The 22,297-nt window shown below is 35.1% G+C and overlaps 1 protein-coding gene and 1 long non-coding RNA gene across 5 annotated transcripts in view; one reads left to right on the plus strand and one right to left on the minus strand.

Annotated features, from left to right (window-relative positions):
• The window catches only part of LOC147835389 (uncharacterized), a 170,000-nt gene that overhangs the window by 101,627 nt on the left and 46,076 nt on the right, over positions 1-22,297 (plus strand). The gene's annotated exons all lie outside the window — the stretch shown is intronic.
• Positions 1-22,297, minus strand: part of cwc22 (CWC22 spliceosome associated protein) — a 92,020-nt gene that overhangs the window by 35,607 nt on the left and 34,116 nt on the right. For all 4 annotated transcript variants that reach the window (NM_001077569.2, XM_087266823.1, XM_087266821.1 and 1 more), the window contains exons 14-15: positions 20,350-20,434; positions 6,586-6,646 (exon numbers count right to left, since the gene is read on the minus strand). In NM_001077569.2, the coding sequence (NP_001071037.2) occupies positions 6,586-6,646; positions 20,350-20,434 (146 nt within the window). The remainder of the gene's footprint in view (positions 1-6,585; positions 6,647-20,349; positions 20,435-22,297) is intronic.

The following is a 22,297-nucleotide window of genomic DNA, read 5'->3' on the forward strand; positions in this document are numbered from 1 at the left end:
CAAACTGGCAAACATGAGCACTTCCTTGCAATGAGGTAATCATTTATGCACACATTTATTTTTTATTTAATTAACTAACACTGCACAAATCCAATCTACAAAAGAGTGTATATTTTCAGACACCAGAAACATATTAAAATTACTTATATTATTTTACAATATTGCAGATAAATGCATGTATACACATACACAAAAGAAAAGCTTTACATAGAGTAGTCAACATTTGAAGTGGATCAAAAGAGTTTAGAGCTGTCTTTAAACTACTGAATACCTATTCTTGGCAAGATTTATGACTTGACTTTTTGACTTTTTTTGATCCACTTCAAATGATGACTACTGTATATTAAGTATTTAGTCTATTTTCAGCAATGTTTTAAATGTATTAAAATTATATAGACATGCTTATACCAAATATATTATTAAACTAAATTATATATAATTATTAAATATAAATATAATATAAACATATATGCTGAGAACTGTGTTTACTGTGTATACAAGTACACCCCTTTACAGATCTATCTTTAAAATTCATGTTTAATAGGAATCTATACAATAGTATATTTGTGCTTTTACATTAGATTAGTCAGTACTGAAGCCAAATCTGGAGCTTTATAATAATTTACGATAACTGTCCAAAAACTAGTACACCGAAATGTGTATGCTATAGAAAAATATTAAATACAAATTTAAAAAATAAAAAATAAAAAAAAATCATATGAAATTTTATGGGTTGTATTTTTTTGCAGTATTTTGCTTGAATTTAATTGTATTATCTTTCAATTTCTAAATATGTTTGGTGACTAAAATATTATTTTAATAAATATATCCCTTTAATAAATCAGTTTTATTTAAATACACAAACATGCATTGCCTATATTCTCTGAGAAATGGATACAAATATTATTTTCAAAATGGGGTGTACTTATTTATGCTGAGCACTGTACGTGCAATATTAACATATGTACAGAATATTCAGTTGTAAATGTAAATAAACGTATGCATTAATTTATTCAAACATATGAAAATTCTGAATCAGTTTTATAAAATTCTAATTATATTATATAAATTTTAAAAAGTAACATTTCCAGAACTGGAATTAAGCTAGATAAGCACCAAATATTTGGCCACTGAAAATGTTTGGCCGAAAATGACCCTTAAGTGGCATTTTCGGAAAGATTTTTATTACAGGAACAACATGGCTGAAACAATTTGTTGTCAAGACGCAAACAGAAACCATGTCCTGCATGTGCTTGTCTGAAGTAACATTTCTGCGGTGTATTCATTCTATTAGGATCCTCTGCATTTTATCTGCGATTTAAAGATTATTACTATGAGGAAATAAAGCAGCAGTGCGCAGCAGATCAGTGGCTGTTGCACAGATCAATCTTTTTCTGTCTATTTAATCTAGTTACCTATTTATCTTTATATATAAATACACCTTTCATTTTTACTTTTCATTTGCACCAAGGCCCACTGCAACTTCCTCTCATGCGTTTTCCTTAACCTGCAACTCTTTTTTTTTTTTTTTTTTTTTTTTACTAATTATATTGATAAGGGGTTCTCAAATTTTTTTAATGGCAAAAATAACAATACCAGTGACTCACGACCCCCAACATCTCTGAGGTGGTTGTACATATACAAACCAAGGGTACACACACATACACCAATAGGCCTAAGACTATTTTGCCATGATGACAGTTAATTATATTTTACTAGATATTTTTCAAGACACTTCTATACAGCTTGAAGTGACATTTAAAGATCTAACTAGGTTAATTAGGTTAACTGGGCAGGTTAGGGTAATTAGGCAAGTTATTGTATAACGATGGTTTGTTCTGTAGACTATTGAAAAAAAAATTGCCTAAAGGGGCTAATAATTTTGTCTTTAAAATGGTGTTTAAAAACATTTAAAACTGCTTTAGTTCGAGTCGAAATAAAATACATAAGACTTCCTTCAGAAGAAAAAATATTATCAGACATACTGTGAAAATGTCCTTGCTCTGTTACACATTATTTGGGAAATATTTAAAAAAAGAGAAAAATCCAAAGGGGGGCTGATTCTGATTTCAACTGTACATAATCAAAGAAGTGTGCAACTTAAGCAAAACTGACACTGTAATAGTTTTAAATTTGGTTTTGTACTTCGGCCTCAAATATTTGATCCATTTTTAATTGTTTAAGTTCATTTGATCGACAATATAAAAATCAGTGAATAACATCAACGCATTTATTGGGCAAAATAAAATATCTACATTTTACTGTAACAAGTCTCCATCTCCAGATCGATAACCCATTGTTGCTTAATAAATATTTTCATAATTTGCAATTGCTTTATTCTTGGAGACTTTAATACGAATGTATGCAAGTGCAATACCCTAATTATAGTAAGGTTAGTACACAGTCATAGACTTGAATGCAATAGTACTAATAATTGACCATTTATTTTGGTGTTTTGCTTTTTTTTGCCTTGGTTTCCTCTTAATCGGTTTGCGGCTTCAGCCAAGAATTTTAATTTAGTTGCATACCTAAAATAAGCATGTGAAAAATGTTTGAAACAAAGGTAACTAAATAAACAAATACTATTAACAGTATAAAATAATTAATAACTGTAATTCACTACTGTTGATGTGGTGCCAAACAAAAATAAGACATGAACAGAAGGAAGAGAAAGAAAAAACTCATTGGTGAGCTATGCAAGGACATCATGAATATATTTGGAAGTGATAGTGATGATGATGTCATGACATATGTTTGTATGCCGACCTGCACCCACTCCTGAGCCTGAGCCGAGGGCTGGAGCCATGCGATAAAGAAGACATTTGTAAGATGCTACCGCTGTTACACAATCTCCCTCAGGCCTGCAAACACAATGTTTCCATCTTGTGCACCTCACTGGCTCTTTTCTCAAATGGCCAAAAGCAGCAAAAGTGGCAGTGGGGATAAAAAGAAGGCTCTTTTCTATTTCCAGCCATTTCTACTATCTCGTCTTATTTGATACGGTTCGTCTTAGCGGAAGTCATTTTCAAAAAACATAATGATCCCTACCGTGCATTTTGTTGACATTACATATACGCTCCAGGGAGAACCTACAGACTTATCTGTACTGCGCCAGGCAAGACAGACCCATATTTGGACTAAGAAGGCAGAGTGGACTCGGGGGGATTGAATCTGGTCATCATCCTCATCGCTCTTAAAAGGTCAAATGGACTGATTAACAGACTGAGAGCCAAGAAAACCAATGTGCTTCGAGTAAGTCTTAAAGATGTAGCTTGAAAACACATCCATCTCTCTTATTATACAGTTGAAGTCAAAGTTATTAGCCCTCCTGTATATTTTTCCCCAATTTCAGTTTGACGAAAAGAAGAATTTTTTCAACAAAGTTTAAACATAATAGTTTTAAATTCTCATTTCTAATAACTGATTTATTTTATCTCTGCCATGATGACAATAAATAATATTTTACTATTTTTTTTCAAGATACTAGTACTCAGCTTAAAGTGACATTTAAAGGCTTGAATAATTAAGCTAGTAATGGTAATTAGGCAAGTCGTTGTATAACAGTGGTTTGTTCTGTAGACTAGTGATGCTCAAACACTAAATAGTACCGGGTTGGCAAAAGAAATCATTAATTATTTCTGTTTTATTAATCATCTGAGTCTGAAGGATCTTTTATTTTGAAAAGTCTTTTATTTTGAAAAATTACCATATTCACTTGAGCGCCCAAATTTAACCCACAAGCAGCAAAAGAATTTAGGAACAGATATCTATGAAAAGTAATTTTGCTAAGGGGAAAATGCCCACTGAAGGAACCGCAAACTGCCAAGGAATGGATCAGCCACCCCTGTGGCGGATCTAGTCATGGGCAAATTGGGTGATCCTTTTCGTACGCACCGCCCTGTGACACCCCACTCCCTCTTGGGCTTACTGTGAGGGTAGCATGACCGTCGTTTGCCTAAAGCACCAGTTAAGCTTAGACCTGTACTGCGCAAACCATGTCAACAAATCAGGTGGATCCAAATTGCCTTTGCAAAAAGATCAACAGGAAATCGCAAATGGTGGCGGCCTTTTAGGGGCTGTTGGTATCACATATTTTCTAGAGTTTACGCAAGTTTGTTATTTCCAATCGAGGTGTGTGGCTTTCACTCGGAAGCGACACAATGCGCTCGCGCCTTCCAGACACACACAGTTGAATGAATGCAGGAGCACATCATGAGTCACGTGACACAAACTGACCAATCAGGTTCGGCTTGTATGGAACATACAAATCATCTGAGAAAATGGTTGATGGTCGTCTAGCAGCCTACGAAATACTGTAAAAAAATTCCTTACACTGTTACTGGAAAGATTTTAAAAATATATATAAATTCACAGGAGGGCTAAAAATATTGACTTCAAGTGTACTTATCAGTTATTTGATAATGTTTGATATTAAATAATGTATTTGGTCTGAAATTTAAGAAAATTAAGCTTTACTCAGGGGAATTGGAATCACAATCACTTTAAGGTTTCTAGAAAATACATTTCTATGAATTACTGGAACTATCAATCAGAACTTTCTACAGATTTATCAAAAGGCTGTCTGCATGTAGTTAATTTTACTGTTGCATATGCAAACAATGGAGCCAAAAATAACCACATTTCTTAAAAATTCCAAACCACAAATATCTTGCAGATAAACATGGGAAGTTTGCTTAAGTCATGAAAATCTATTTCGGTCTTTAAAATGATTACAGTAAACAATAGTATTATTGGTGCATATGTAAACAGTGTTAATAAAGAAAAGTGAACTGTAAAAAAAACAATAGCTCAACATAAGTTAAAACAGGAATTTTACAGAATTTGCAATAATTATTTAGGGTCTGAATGAAAAGTCTATAACTTAGTGTGGTTAACTTTCTCAATGGTGATATAAATAAACAGCCATTTTACCAAACCCCCTGAGTGCACAGTGCAGCTGTTTCCACATTACGATGACAAAAGGTGAGATTACGCCAGGCCATCTCAGTTGCATATAATCATTGCAGCCTGCCATTATCAATGTAAATCATCATCATCTATACATATAAAAAGTCACACTTGCTTATTTAACAAAAGCTTAGCTGAACACTGCATAGTCTATAACACCAACAAATCAACTCTAATAAATGATGAAAAAATGATCTCATTCCAAACATGAGTCAATTCAAGCAAACAATAATCAAACGAAACAAACACAGGCTATTTATTTAAAAATTACTATCATCTTTTGATAAATTGTAGCTACAGCTAAATCCTTTACATGCAATTTTGATGTAAGCCTAGCTTTGTTTTGCCCAAGGACCTCGAACAGTGTGACAAAAAAAATTTTTACCCACTTTTTCTGGAAAATTCTCATAATTTATAAAACAAAATAATAATAATTATTAATAGCTATATTATGCCATTTGTGTAACTTTTATATATTAGATAGATTTTTGTGAAATCATTCAAACAGTCCAATTCAAATTATTCTTGGGTTAAACCTATTCTTCATCTAATTATAATCCTAACTCTACACTACCTGACAAAAGTCTTGTCGTCGATTCCAATTGTAAGAGCAACAAATAGTAACTTGACTTCTAGTTGATCATTTGTACAAGTGGCAGAAGGTAGATTTTTCTGATGAATCATCTGTTGAACTGCACCCCAAACATCACAAACTCTGCAGAAGACCTATTGGAACCCAAAGTCAAAGCTTTTTTTATTGGATGCCAATGTCAAAGTTTAATGAAAGAGCAATCATGATTTGGGGTTACATTAATAGGCATGTCTGGGGTAAAATGGAGGAGGCATTAAAGATAAATCCAAATAAACTAGATGAACTCTGGGAAATTAGCATAAAATAAGCATAATCTAGTGGCCTTTGCCTTTCATTTAAGCCACTTCTGATAACTAATGATCAGTTAGAAGTCAAATTAATATCAGTTGTTTCTAAAACTTGGACAGACAACAAGACTTTTTTCAGGTAGTGTAATGGGTCTAATTTGTTTTAAATTCAATGTAAGCTAAAACATCCTTATTGTAGAGAAAATGAATTGTAACATTAACTTCACAGTCTTAAAAAAAACTCTTAATAGCCATATAAAAACTACACTAAACTCCCTGCAACATAGTTTTACCTAGATCATTAAAGATAATGCACAACCTTAGCCTAAAACTTATTATCCTAAAAAGCAGTGCAGCCCAGGTGTAGACAAATTCAAGACTTTCAATCAAACTGATGAGCTGCTGGCACTGAATTTCAGTTTGCCTGGAGAAACAGCAGGGTGACAATCACAAACGGGTCATTTCTGGAGAAAGGCATTTGATCAGTTAAAACAGGAGGGAACACCCAGTCACCATTAGCCAAAACAGCCATTTTTCCCCACTGTGAAACTGCAAAACAAGGATATTAAGATGACAAATGCTTCCCAAGTGACCACAAAGGCACAAATTACCTCTGAGGCCGAAAACAAATATTTAGATGAAGTTAAAAGCTTCCGATAAACAGCTGTGTGCAGGGACACGGAAAGCAGCGCAGATCTGCAGGATTTTAGAGAGGAACAGCAGCGTTTATTTACGTACCGTCTGGCTCTCGGGGAAATCCATTTTTATCAACTTGTGGGCGCATTCTTCGAAGTCCAAGCTGTGAAAAGAAAACATGAAAACGTCACCTTCTGCAACTCGTGCCTTAACAGAAATCTAACATGCTGACTTTAAACAGATCCCAAGGTATGCATGAGATTTTAATACATTACATGCTACCGCAGCTCATAATAAATCAAATGTAACATTAAATGAACCAGGCGACATTAAAATTATGCAAAACTATCAACGCACCAGAGGAAACTGGTCCATTGAAGGTTAACATTGGTAACACCATGAGCAGAATAATAATAATAATAATAAATACAGACCTAAACACAAAAGACATTACAAAATAGGTTTGATCTATACAGAAATGAGGATTCTTTGTTGTGTAGGTCAACCTCTATGCCTGTCCTAGGAATGTTTTGGCTCTCTAGAGCTTCATTTAAGGTCAGTGCAAGATTCTGTTTATGTGGACATGTTTTGGCCAGTGTTGCCTGTAGAGCTGCTGGATCTAATGAGACATTATATTATACTGGAGCTATACATTTGCATTCTTAACTGAATGTGATGATAGAGTATAGAGATGACAGACTGGGTACTGTCAACTAATATAAAGACAATAAATAAAAAATAAAATAAAAAACATCTTTCTATTATGATCAGCAGAGAAAAGCAATTCACAGACAAATGACCCTTATGGCAATTTCTTTATAATAAATTGGTCAAGATGACTCGACTCAAACAAGTCAACAAAATAAAAGGTAACAAAGGTTTTAAATAAAATACACACATATGGATGATATGAATTTAATATCATGCATCGTTTCATTTAGAATGAATCGAGATAAAGCAACACGATGTCAAAATAATTAAGAAAAAGATACAAAGTAATAGCTATAAATAAAATAATAATAACAAACATTTAACATGTAATACCGTGAAGATGTTTCTTTTTAAATGACGTCCAAAAAAGAAAATAAACACACACACATGCATAAGACATAAAAAGCTTAATGCATGAATCAGTCAGAATATTCATGAAACAGAGCAATGATGAATAAAGAAAACGGTCTCTAATACCCAACAAGATGATTTGGTTTGCTGCTTGTTCAAACGACTTTTGTTTAAAATGAAGGGAACAACACAATTCTTGAGATTTTTGCAGGGATAACTTACTGTTTTATGTCCAATCCACATAAATTAAACTTAAAATAAACTTAATTCCTTCATGCTGTCCCACCACAAATAAATTAGGTGGCATTTTTACAGTGAAGAATTAAAATGAAATAAGGTGCTTAAGTATTGGTTAGTCATCACATCTCTGAATAAATTAAATATATAAAAAGAAATGAAATGTATAAAAGTAAAGGTTTGATTATGTAGAATGCAGATCAGGGGTGCTCAACCGCGTTCCTGGAGATCTACCTTCCAGCCGAGTTTAGCTGCAACCTTGATCCTTCTTAAAGGGTCACGAAACACCAAAACACATTTTTTGAGCTGTTGACAGTCGTATATGTGTCCCACACTGCTAAAAACACTATTAGGACACCTATATTTCACTAAGTGTAAATTGGTTGTTTTTGCGTTATTTCAAGCAAATTCTTACTTCCGGTTTGAAACGAATTTTTGAAGCTGCGTCACGGTCATGACATAATAGCGTTGTATTCCAGCGTGCAGACTGGACGTCTGTGCCAGAGTGTGTCTTATTACGTCTTACAGTGTGATGCATTAATGCATGAGTAAGGCTTGGTTCAAACCAATCAGCGAGCTCTATTGTGCAACTTCATTAATATTCATTACTGTCACCGTGTTTACACGACAGAGACGCCACGTTGTGTTGGCAAAACAAGCGTGAAGTGTTGCTTTTATAGTTTGCTGCCGTTAAGTTTTGTTTTCATTTTCTCTCTGTGAGAGCTCATCTGGAGTCACGTGTGGATTAACAGTGTACGCGACGCTCGACAACAATAACTTACGTGTCTAAGGAGGATTATTGTTTACCTGAGAGCTGTTCTCATCTGCAAACGCTGAAATCCGGATTCGCTTGTAGTCTCCTCTTAACAAAGACGTGGCTCTAGTTGCTGGTGATTGTCCTGTCTCTACAGTATTGTTTGTATTGAACAAACTATTGCACAGAGTGTAAACATGTTAGCACCACAACCAAACTTTAACCTCGTGTAGGATTTTTACCACATTTTGTGTCAGGAATAAGACACGCGGCTTTCTGACACTACCTGCCGTGTGCATTTAAGTTTCCGGGAAATGCTGAGTTTTTTTTCCTCTCATTCGCCGTGCGGTATCAAACATTGCATGAAAAATACACGGTTACAGCAGTTCCTCAAATCAAATATCTCGTTTGTCGCGAGGGACATGAATGAATTCTCTGAATGGAAGACAGTTAAAGTCCACCATTTAATAATTTGGCAAATAATTCTACTACAGATGCCCATGTAAACACAGTCGCGTGCCCAAATAGACACTCCCACACCGTGCCTCTTTTCTTCCTCCGACACTCCCCCCTAAACAGAGCTGGACACGCCCACTTTTCTGACTTTTTCCAAAGTAGAGGTGTGAAAACACACTGCTGAAACGAGGGGGTTTCATGGCCCTTTAAGGCCGGCTTACATTGTGCAATTTTCTATAATCCTGAACGATTGTAGCATGTCAAACTGCATGAACATGGCTCGCATGTCACAACACAAAAGAAAACGCCCCCGAAGTTTGATGTGATCAACCCGTGACACTTTCACTATCACCCGTTCTGAAGTGATTCCTCACAGCAAACGTAAAAAAACTGTAGCTGCAACTTTGCACATGGCATGTTTCAATAATAAAACCAGGAAGAAAAAAATTGACATATGACATTTCTCGCTGTCGTTTGAATTGTCGCATAGATCGCTTCATCAGATTCTGCACTCCTATTGGTTCTTGGAATTACGATCATCGCAGCTGTTGTCACACTGCAGAAAACTGTCTAAAATCTTCATGAATAGGGTTGAGCAGCCCTGGTGTAGGTGACCCATGACTAGGTTCACACAGAATCTGCGCACACAGAAATCCAAAGATTTCTGCAGATTTTTAGCCCATCTTTGCCTTTATTTATTTACTTGTGTAAATGTGTTTACATTTATATTTATTTAGTTTTTAAATGCATTTCAGTAATATTATTAAATAACATTGTTCATATGATTTATATACTTTACAGTTTGTAAAGTTATATTTACTGTCTTTTAGTAGATATACTATGAGAGACTTGCATTGTTTACCAAATAAGTTGATCTAATTTACTTCCAGGAGGGAGCTAAAATCAAGGGCCATGCGATTCACGACCAGAAGGAAGTTGAATTTGGATGGCACAAATTTAGGGCTTTAAAGCTTAACTTTTCGATTCTAGGTAAAAAGTCAAATCTGTTGGAGACGTCCAATAGATTAATAGGTAACAAAAAAAGTCAACAGAGGAGGGGCTTGATCACCAGAATGGGAAAGTCCTAAAGTAAAGTGAGAAAATATGATACACCGCTGTTTTGGAATTTGGAAAAACTGTCTTTACGCTGTTTTCATCCGTTTTAAGATTATTTGTCTTTATTTAATTTAAATTTGTCTCTTTTATTCCCGTTTATATAAAGCACTTTGAATTGCCACTGTGTATGAAATGTGCTATATAAATAAACTTGCCTTGCCTAATTCACGGGTGTCCAAACTCAGCCCTGGAGGGCCAGTGCCCTGCAGATTGCAACTCCAATTTGCCTCAACACACCTGCAAGAATGTTTCTAGAAAGCCTAGTAAGCGCTTGAATAGCTAGCCCAGGTATGTTTGATTAAGGTTGGAGCTAAACTTTGCAGGACACCGGCCCTCAGTGACAGAGTTTAGACATCCCTGATCTAATTGGATTTGCATTGTAAACATAAAATAAAAGTAATAAATATACGTTTTATATTTGTATAACTTAATTATACATTAAGTTTAGTTACGATAATCATTCTGCATAAATCTGGTAAAATTTTTTTTTTTTTACAAAACTGCACAGAAAAGCAACAACAACAAAAAAAAAATCTGCAGATTCTGTCCTACCCATGACACAGGCCTCTAAAATAAAAATATAAAATAAGAACTTGCAATTGCATTAAGAGCTTGCAACACAATATAAATGTGCTACTCCATGTATGTTTAACTTGATTTTTAATTAAATGGGGATTGACTAAACAAACAGTTTCCAAAACTCTGTTTGCACAAAGCAAACAATGGTCATGAACCTCGCATCTCCTTCAGACATTTCAGACAGAATTTTGCATCTATCAGTTAGTTTCACAAAGTGCTGACAAACAGCATCATGTGATGCCCGCAGATACTAATCTGTCCAACACACAGACCAAAACAAACTCAGCTAAATGCTTCGGTTTACAGTAGGGACGTGTGGCTAAGTCTGACCAAACCAGAAAAAAACCCTATGAATACTTTATTTCAGCTCTAAATAAAGTTGACTCTGCTCTACTTCTTTAATGTTAGAAAGATGTGCCAAGACTACTTCAAAGGGCACGAGCAGCCCAGAAAAAAAAAGAAAAAAAGGGCTCAACTTGACACTACAGGCCCCATGGTGCACAGTCAGAGCTCAGAGCAACTCCATTTTAATGCCACTCAAGCCCATACCGATCCACACATCACCAGACTGACAGGACAGTTCAGCAGTACAGAAGCGTACACCACACATACTGAATCAAACTGTCAACACTGTCATTCTTGTGTCCTTCTAAGATTGTAGACTTTCTGCTGTGGAGCACAAAAGAAGATATTTTGAGAAACAACCCTTTTGTTATCCCTGTAGTGGAATACAATGGAGGTCAGTAGTTACCAACATGATCTGATTACCAATAGGGGTGTGAGATATTTGTGTACAACTCTATTACAGTCCCTAAAGGATTTTGCAGGGACATTTTTTTTAATCATTACGGCCTAAAATATGGCTGCTTTACTCAAGACTTAAACCATTTTTTTGCTTCAATACTTGTGTTTTGCTCTGAAAATACATACAATTTTTTTAAGTGTTCTTTTGTTACATTTTATAATCTCTAAACCACTGGACTTCCAAAATCCTGGAGGGTCTGAGCTCCCACTGTCAAATTTGGGTATTTTAAGTTATATGTTCTTTTTTGTTTTCATTTGAAAGTGCTATTAATATTTGGGATATACCATTTTTATTACTTTCATTTGAGGAAAAATAACCTTTTTAGCTGTTTTATGCCCTTCACATGAACCTACTTTATTAAGCTGGCATTTTTACCACCTTAAATTTGTGAAAAAGGTCATGTTGACACTGCTTGATTAATTACATTTGGTCTGCATCATTGCAGGTTGTTTAATACACAATGACCTTTTTTCGTAATATGCTTGACTGAAAAAACAAAACAAAAAAATTGTCTTAAAATTAGGGTTGGGTCGGCGCCAGAGGTGTAGTGGTTAGTGCATCGACACATGCACTCCAGTGCTCATGTTGACCCGAGTTCGATTCCTGCCTTGCAGTTCTATGCCGATCCTTTCCCTCCCTCTGCTCCCCATGCTTTCCTGTCAATACTCTCTACTTTTCCATCCAGTAAAGGTGAAAACCCTGAAAAATAATTCTAAAATGATTTAAATAAAAATTAGGGTTGGGTTGATAGACTACGTGATCGTCCGCCACCGATTGTCGATGTACATCATGATGCTGAGCCGGCATCATGATCATCTGCATTGCCCCTGTCGCAGCAGCAACCAGCTTGTGAAAAATACACACTGAGGCTCCATTTACACCAATACATCTTAGTTTCAAAATGGCATTTTAGAGCGAAAACGCCATGTCCACACAGGTGATTCACCTAGCATTTCAGAAAAGCCCTCCTTCCATACTTTACCACTGAGAATGCACGTCACGTTACCACAAACACACTTTGCCATGCTGTAGCATATGTGCACGTCTGAGCTTCAGCAGTCAGCAGGTGCAATAAGCACAAAACTCCAGAGAGCAGTGCACATCGAACAGTTTATCAAGTATGTACCGCTGTATTGTGTCTCACTATAGTGTTAAATGTGATATTTAATTAGTCTCTATCTAACGGCTCTTTGGTCTTTTAAATCTATCAGGTAGTGTCACAGCCTCAGTACACTGCTTCAATCTTTCGCTTTCACGCTTGTACTTAGTAATTTTAGCAAAAACCTCAGATATTGTTGGTTGTGCACCTTTTTTTTTTTTTTTTTACCAACCAAGGTTGTCTACGGCATTATAACGATACAAATCACTTTGCCTCTTCATGCCAGATACCCTCGGAAAAAGTGATTGACGAGTGGTAATTTATGTGTAACTTATCTTTATTTATTTATGATTTGGTTATGTGTAAAACAAAGACCATGTGAGTCAGGTAATAGAAATAGTAGGCTACAAATAATTAATTAATTTAAATTAATTAATTACTCATAAATAATTCACCGCTGCCTATGTAGACGATGTCATCGTCCATCGCAATGTTTCACATTAGACATTGTGCAATGCCAAATTGGCCTACTTAAAATACCTACTTTTTATGCTATTTCTACTTTACACATGTTAGATTTTACTTCTTGTTTAAATCTATGTGTGTTCCAAACAACTGTATAGCTACTCAAATGCTTTGAAGAAACAGATTGCGGCAAAACATTTAAGTTGACTAACTTTATTCATTTGAGTTCAGTCAACTTAAACCATTTTCTGCAATTGGTTTCCTAAAACCGTTTAAGTAGCTATTCAGTTGTTTGGACTTAATTCGTTTAAGTAAACTAAACTCATACAGATTTGATGCCAGATATTATACATCGAGTGTAAATTAAGTGTAAATAACTTTGTAACAGTACAACAAATATCAAAGTGATGTGTATCAGTTGAAAATAGACATTCTAAGCTTTCACCCAATAGGTCATATGGTGTTATTGATGCAGACAGACCTCTTAAATCTATAGTTATTCTCCCGATGATGTAATTTTGTTCCCGGTACCGGACACGCAGTTTAACTGGTTTAAGTGCGAATTATAATGATACAATAAACCCTAAAGTTTGCTTTGATTGTTCAGTGTTCACACTTTACCACTGCACACACTTTGTAGCAAGAGTCTGTTTAACACTTGCTTATTTTATTATAGACATAAGACACAAGATTTGTTTTTGACTATTAAAACTATTTGCCTTCGCAATGTTGGGCAATTAAACTAATGTGGTTAAATAAATCCTAATATTCCTAAATGTATTGTAAAAATATATTCAATAATTATCTATACTGAACGATATGAAACATTATATTGTGAAAAAAAAGTAGTAGTTTGAAATGAAATATATAAGAAATAATATATAGACAAGTCTGTAAAAGAACAGAAAATGTACAAGCAGTTTATTGCAAGGTGTATGTACCTTAATATGCTGGTTTGGAATAAGTAAATTACAGTTTTTTTGTGTTTTTTTTTGGGTGAACTATCACTTTAAATCAGTAGCAGTGAACACGAATAGCAAAATGCCTTCATATCACTTCCTTTCCTCTCTATACAAACAGAAAGAAAACCCCACACCAGAAACCACAGGGTTGTGCCACAAAATGAATGCACTTGATTTCGGGAGAAAAATGGCTGGGCTAATCTAATTTCCTACTGGGTCATACTTTTTCCTGTCCACACACACAAACGCACACGAGGCTTGCCTCTGGCCAGGGGATTTGTGGGCCAAATCAACCTCAAAGGCACTTTGTAGAAGGAATGAGCGAGAAGCTTTGTAAAGCCTTTCTCTTTTAGCCTGTGCCCTCTTTCTGCACTCGGGGCAGTTAACAGAGTGGTCGACCCCTAGCTGAGCTGCAGTACAGCAATAGAAAGCTGTGAGATGCTGGGTTTGTTTTAAGAGGTGAATCCAGCTGCCAGCAGGCAAGTTTAAAGACCTTAAGAAATCCAGTTGACTCGCAGCTGGTGAAATATTTAAAGGCTTGTCACACATACTGCAGCTGAATGAATGAATGAAGCTGGAAAGAGAAGCTGAATTTCATGTTTGATGTATTTGTGTAGAGCTGTGATCACATACAATGTGCATGCATTTATCTGCTAATTTGCATGCAAAGTAGGGCTGTACTTTTAATCACAATGTGATGAATTAAATGATGCTCTAAACAAAAAAAACTATTAATTCCATTGTTATAATTGTACAGTTGTGCTTTAGATGTATGATTGTTATGATTATTATTAGCCTCATTATTTTTATTCTACGATGAAATTGATATAAATTTTAAAAAGTGTATGCAAAGTTGTGCAGCTCTAAAAACAAGCACAGCAAATCTGGAGTCATTTAATGCAATTCAAGAGTTCACACTTAGGTGATGATTGATTATAAAGGGTGTTTGGCATGCTGTCCCAGGAGAGAGCCCTCAGCTCATAAGATCCTCGAGCCTAGGGGCTCCCTCCTGTTTGCAGAGCAAAAGGGTAGTTTGAGCTCAGGTAGATCTCGAGAACTCCCCTGATGTTTGAAGCTAGTGTGCAATTAGGGATTGCTATGAAGACTAAGAGCATGTCTATTGTGCAGATTTAGTTTAGATAATTAATCCAAGTTAAGTGTTTTTGGATGGTGGGAGGAAACCGGGGGACCCCCACACGAGCACAGGGAGAACATGTGTACTCCATTCAGAAATGATGATAAGATATGGTAAGGGCTAGAACCAATGACGTTCTTGCTGTGGGGCAACAGTGCTAATCACTGGGTTGCCGTTTCACCCATCTAGGAAAGGAGGAGTAGGGGAAGAAGGGGGATTCTTCAAATCAAAGATGACTGCGGTATAAACATAGACGATTCCTAAGTCTCCAAAAATAACCTGATTGGTGAATCATAATTGAATCATACCGGACCAGCTGTGAACAATCATAAGCATGTGATCCTCGTGAAATGAGTTTATAAATTTTTTAAAATTTTGAGATTTAAGATCAAAGGACCGTACAACAATAAAATGACACCCAAAAACAGATTTGTTGGTTTTAAAAATGTGCATTTAAGAGTAAACTTAACATAAGAGTTTAAAGAGTAATACTACTGCTGCTATTAACCCTTTGACTGCCCGCTCTACCAAATAGTTGAGCATGTTTTGACTGTGTTAAACAATGACTGTTAAAGTAATATTAAGAATGACTGTTTTAAATAATGGCTTACACACATAGTATTGTTAACAAACATAATCCTGTTGCATTACTAAACTTATTATAGGTTTTATTGTAAAAAAAAAAATAATAATAAAAATAAATAAAAAAACAAAAAAGCATTTTAAATGAAAATCTAAAATATTTTTGTTGCATATTTAAAAAATAAAGATGATTTAGTGTTCAAAAAGTTTTATTTTAAATATATATATATATATATATATATATATATATATATATATATATATATATATATATATATATATATAATTTTTTTTTTTAATTGGCCTTAAACTTCATATTTACATATTTATCATAGTATATACAGTTGAAGTCAGAATTATTAGCCGCCCTATGATTTTTTTTTCTTTTTTAAATATTTCCCAAATTATACTAAACAGACCAAAGAACTTTTCCCAGTATATCTAATAATACTTTTTGTTCTGGAGGAAGTCTTATTTGTTTTATTTCGGCTAAAATGAAAGCAGTTTTTAATAATAAAAACAAACATTTTTGGGACAAAATTATTAGCCCATAATTTATTATTAATTACTATAATTCTGACTTGATCGGTATAATAATTTCAGTACTTTTACCATAAACGGACACATCAACCATTTGTTAGAGGTTAAAATCTTAGAAATTATGGGATGCGTTGAAAAAAAAAAATGCATTGAGTGTGTTAACTAGAGACATTAGGAGTTAAGAAATGCAATCTTTTTTTTTTCTTGGTGGATCAGTTAAAGAGTTAATAATGCTTTTAAAATATTCACGATATTTTTTTTGTTTCAAATTGACTGCATTTACATGAACGTCAGTATTCAAATTATTTGCCTTGATCTGAATAAGACAATAATAGTATTAAGGTGTTTACATGAGTTGCTTTAAGAATGTTGCTTTCATGATACTGTTTTACATGTTTTAGCACATGATGATTAACGTTTCCTCTGAAACTTCATGTAATTTTGTGTATTTCGTTTTTATTTGTTGACTTCAACTGCAGTTTGGCACTCTCACTTTCATTTAGGAAACTGGATGGCCCCAGTGAAGAGTGTTGTTTAATGAAATTTGATACTGCACGACAAACGGTAGAAAAAAACCCTCTGCATTTCATGTTGAGCGTGTCTGTGATCCTTCACGGGCTCGGTAGGTGCATAGAATAGTGTCAAACAGCCGTGTGTGCATTAAATAGCCTGTTGCAAAATTCAGCGAAAATCCTTGACAACAGTAATGTGTGATTGCAGTGTGTACATATCTCTACTGCACTTCAATGCGACTAAAATCAGCATACTCCACATGTCTTCATCCGATTTAAGACATGTCCATGTTAGTTTGATTATTAAATTAATAAAAAATTGCTGTTTACATAGTAGACTCTTAATCAGAGCATTGTCTTAATCGGATTAAAATCAGATTATTGGGGTCCATGTAAACGTTCTGACTAATGGACGCTGCATCTTTTAACAGCTGAAAAAGTGCTGCACACTCAGCGCAGAATGTAAAATAAAACACCCACTCAGCACCTCACTACAACGCACGCACGCACTCAAAAACACGGCTCTACCATTGACAAAACCAGAAAACAAATGCTCAGCTTGAGGAAAAAAAAACAACACTTCAGTGGACATGCAGCCTAATAATAATATTATTATTATTATTAATAATAAAAATAATAATAATAATTATTATTATTATTATTATATCTTATTTTTATATTAGTATAATCTGGAATTATGGTGGCATTTTTGTTTTTTGAAAAAACATTGAGTAGACTCTCTTGACCACACAAACTTCTTGACAGAAACAGCCTCTGCTGCATCTTTGGTGTGCGAGTGCTCAACAGCCTGGAGGCACTGAAAGCTTTAGTGCTTTCAAACATACTCCACGACAGAAGCCTTTTAAAGCTTCAGGTCAATAGAAGAGGAAAAAGGAAAGCTGCGAGGCTGCCTGTGAGTTATGAACCATAAACACAGCTAGCACTACACCTAAAACACACCATATAAACAAGCATATGTAACAATCATTAAATAGCCTTTGCAAGCTTATTTAAAGTAAGATGCAACATTTTGTAAGAAGATTTTAAAATCCCTGGCGTCATCCTTAAACAAGAAATCCACGATAATTTAGAACCTGAGTTGGAAAATGTCCTCATCTTTTTATAGAATAAAAACTACATTAACATTTCACTCAAACCTATACCTAATAAATCCAAAGAATTGTCAAGCAGTCTCTTAATTTCTTCCATTGCTGTACATATACACCTTACATTGTTGGAAATTTTTTTTTTTAAAGTGACTACTATTATAATTAATACATGTGTAGTTATGTGACCTGTCAACCACAATTCAATCAATCAATCAATGAATCTGTCACACCACAGAACAATTCAAAGTAAAACATCAAAAAATAAATAAATAAATAAAAAAACTGAAAATAAAACAACTTGCTTCAAATCCTTAAATACACTTATTACATTCTAAAGAAATGCTCAAATGAGGTTCTCAAAGTGAATGCGTACCTTGGCTCTAGGGTCAAACAACAAAAAATAAGGTCAAGAATCTTGGTGTGATTCTGGAGTCAGATAAGAGTTTCAGTAGTCATGTCAAACAGCAAGTAAACCATCATAATATAATCTCAAAAACATTGCAAAAATTAAATGCTTAGTTTCCAGTGAAGATTTAGAGAAACTTTATGCTTTTATCACCTCCTTTTTATCACTCCTTACTGGCATTTGCAAAAAGTCAGTCAGACAGTTGCAGCTCATCCAGAACACCAGGATTCTGACCAGAACCAGAAAATCGGAGCACATCCCACCTGTCCTTAGGTCTTTAGACTGGCTCCCAGTTACATTCAGAATAGATTTTAAAGTATTACTACTTGTCTATAAATCACTAAATGGCCTAGGATATCAATACATTACACATACGCTGACTAGGGGTGTCACGATTTCGATTAAAAAAATTTATGCTCAATTTTGATTATCGAATCAAAAAATAGAATCGTCGATGCTGCCACGCCCCCATGTCACATCAGCTTGGCTTGCTCTCCTCTTTCAATGAAGTCGCCGGTGTGGAAGTATTTTGGATTTCTAGTTAGTTATGTTGACAACGTTCGTGTTGTCGACAAAAAAAAAACACAGTTTTGCAAGCTCTGCTATGTACGTATTACGTACGGTTCGTCCGATAGACAACACCGGCATCGCGATCCTCCGCCCACCCCCGTTGCAAATCCGCTCGCGAAAAGGACACACTCAGGCCCTGTTTACACTGTCTTTGTTTTTAAATGGCATTTTAGAACGACAACGATTTGACATCCACAGTGGCGTGCAGCATTTCTGAGCAGCCCTTCTTCCACTCTACCTCTGAAAATGCACATCACGTGACCACACAGACACAGACGCACTCACAGCCATGCGCTCGAGAGAGCAGGTCCAGGCAGTCAGAGGACTGCTTCAATCTTTCACTCACTTGTACTTAGTCATTTTAGCGAACACCTCAGATACTGTTGGCTGGTTCCTGTTGGTTGTGCGTCTTTTTTACCGACGCCATTATAATGACACAGATCACTGCCTATTCATGAGTCCCGCAGAAAAAGTGATTGACAAGTGGTAATTATGTGTGTATCTTGCCTTTATTCATTTACTGTATGATTTGTTTATGGGTAAAACAAAGACCACGCAGGTCAGGTAGTTTAAATGGTAGGCTACAAATAATTAATTGGTCATTAATTAATTAATTATTCATAATCGAAAATCGAATCGAATCGTGACTTTAGAATCAAAAATGTAATCGAATCGAGGATTTGGAGGATCGTGACAACCTTAACGCTGACTGAATACAAACCTAACAGATCCCTAAGATCATAAGGGTCAAGGAAATTACAAATTCCAGGAGTTTTTATTCTATTTTTATTCATTTTATTCTGTTGTTTTATTATGTTATACTTGTGTCTTTTATTCCGGTTTATGTAAAGCACTTTGAATTACCATTGTAGAAATGTGCTATAAGTAAACTTGCCTTGCCTAAAATAATCAAAAGCTGATGTTAGAATTTAAGTTTTGGTCTATAAAAAACCCACATGGATGTTATGAATCAACAAACCACAAATCAACATCAAGACCTCATAAATATCACCAAAAAAAAAAACTCCAGTTCTATACCCTAGTGAAAAGCAGATACATTGAAAAACAGCCAAGGAAAACACTCTTCCTCCTACTCTCGTCAATCGGCCCTCTGAATTATTGTTTAGACCGTTTTCAAACCCTGCTGATATCAAAGGATAACTTATTTTGAAGTCACCACAGTGAATTGTGATCCATGATGGCACGTCTGCTGCTCTGTGCCGGCGAAATTCAATTAAAAACAACTAATCTGAAATGTTATTAATTCAATCTGCTCACTGAGGCCTCAGGAGCTTTGGTCTCAAAACAAGAAGAAAAAAGCAGCTTCATCTCTGCACATGGGATCTCAAATGTGGGTTGTTTTTCAATTCCAGCCAAAACAAGCCTTTGCACTGACTACTTCTGATGGCTTTTAGAGCCCTTTTCTTTCTGCTCATGGAAGACGACACAGAAATTAATTGAAGATGCACACACTCACCTTGACTGGATGGCGAGGTAAATCGTTCTACGAAACGCGACCAGGTTCACCTCTGTCTGGTCGAAAATGGTGACTTTCTCTTGTTCTAGATAGAACCAAAAATACAGTTAAGAAGAAGAAGAACAGCCAAATAGTCAGATAAAACAGGCTGACTGAAGCTTTTGTCATAAGATATGTCTCCAGAGGTCAATAGCACTTGTTCTTTGTGGAGTTGTTTTAATTCACAGGCTTACTGTCTTTTTTTGATGAAGCAATTAACACAGCTAAGCTCAACTGATCACAGGAACGCAGAGTTTTACACCATCTGCGCTCAATGACAGGGAACACTTGAACATTCACATTATAATCAATGGGATATATAACAAGTAACAAATTCAGGAACATCTAAAAACGCTAGAGACAGATTTGAAGTTTGATCTATAATCTTTTAGGGGGAAAGTTGAATTAAAATACTGCATAAAGCAGGGGTAGGGAACCTATGGCTCGGGAGCCACGTGTGACTCTACAGCTGTCTCTCTTCAATAATATTTTAAAGTTTAAAAAATTATAACTGTCACTAGAAACCAGTTTCCTAATGAATGTGTCTGTACTCTTTGGATAAGGGATTCAAATAGATTTACAAAAAAATCTTAAGTCCAAGCTACTCTGAAAAGGTCCCAAGTCGAAAAAAGTTTTTTTTTTTTTTTTTACTTTTTCCCACCGAATGCCTTGGACTTATGATTTTTTTGTAAATGAAATGTGTTTTTTGATAGACATAAGTTATTTTAAATTAAGTGAAGTAAAATATATAATCTTAAAATACATAATCACTGTGTACTCTAGGGTTTTTTCCAGCTGTGGTGGCAGGACTTATTTTACACAGATCTACCAACTACCTGTGCCGTTATTTTACAAATGTTGTGAGCGCAGTATTACAAGTCTAGATCGCATTCATATAATACAAGCTTGTGAATGTCTTTGCTTGCGCGCCGATATCCTCTGCTCGTGCGCAAAACTTCATGTACGCCGCTAAATATATGCTGCTCAAGCGCATTTTCTTGTGCGCTCTCAAATAAACTGAATTTTGGTGTGGCGCCCCGCCATGGAAGAATGAATATAGCAGAAAACATGTATAATTTTTCGATTGAAAATAAAATATGGACAAAAGTCACCCATATTTCTATAAAAATTAAACATACTTACTGTGACCTACACGACACTAAAATACATAAAAGAATAAATGCTAATGAATGGAATTGTGTCATATTTTTTATAAAATAATAACCTCTTGCTTAAAACTGGACAAAATCTAGTGGTAGAAAATCCTGCTAAAATGTATTTCTTGTATATGCTAGTGTTATTTTTTGAAAAATTATCAGGCTAATATGCATAATTTTTTTCTTGTATATTTTAGTATTATATTTTGTCCAAATGCATTTAATGTAATGCATAGATATATGCCAGATGTGAAGAAGCTGGACTTTAGCACCATGTATAGGTGTAGTAACAAGCAAACAAAGAAAACAAAGCACAAAGGCTAAACATTTCATAGGTAAGATTTCGGTTTTACGTTTTTGTATGTTACGCACTTTTGTGCTCAACAAGTCATGTTATTGATTATCTTGTCTCTTACTGCATTCATCGTAAGGCAAAGGCAAGTTCACACTAAATACAAGGTTAATGCTAGTTTTGTTGAATAAATCAGCAAACAATAAAAAGATATATATGAACACGCTCTGGTGCCAGAAACTTCTATAATTGTCAGCTAATTACATAAGTGATGAGTCGTTCATTGAAGGGGTTCATTCACAAACAAATCGCTCCCTCTGTTAGAATGAGAAGTGAAAGCAGGAGAGGGGATGTGTTTCAGGACAAGGATTTGATCAAATTTAACAAGTAGGAAGGGATAATTACATTTCCATGCACACAAACACATACTCTGTCAGAATGTCTGTGCAGTCACTTATCC

This window comes from Danio rerio, chromosome 9, assembly GCF_052040795.2.
Source record: "Danio rerio strain M-AB ecotype USA chromosome 9, GRCz13ab, whole genome shotgun sequence".
In the NCBI taxonomy this organism is placed as follows: domain Eukaryota; kingdom Metazoa; phylum Chordata; class Actinopteri; order Cypriniformes; family Danionidae; genus Danio; species Danio rerio.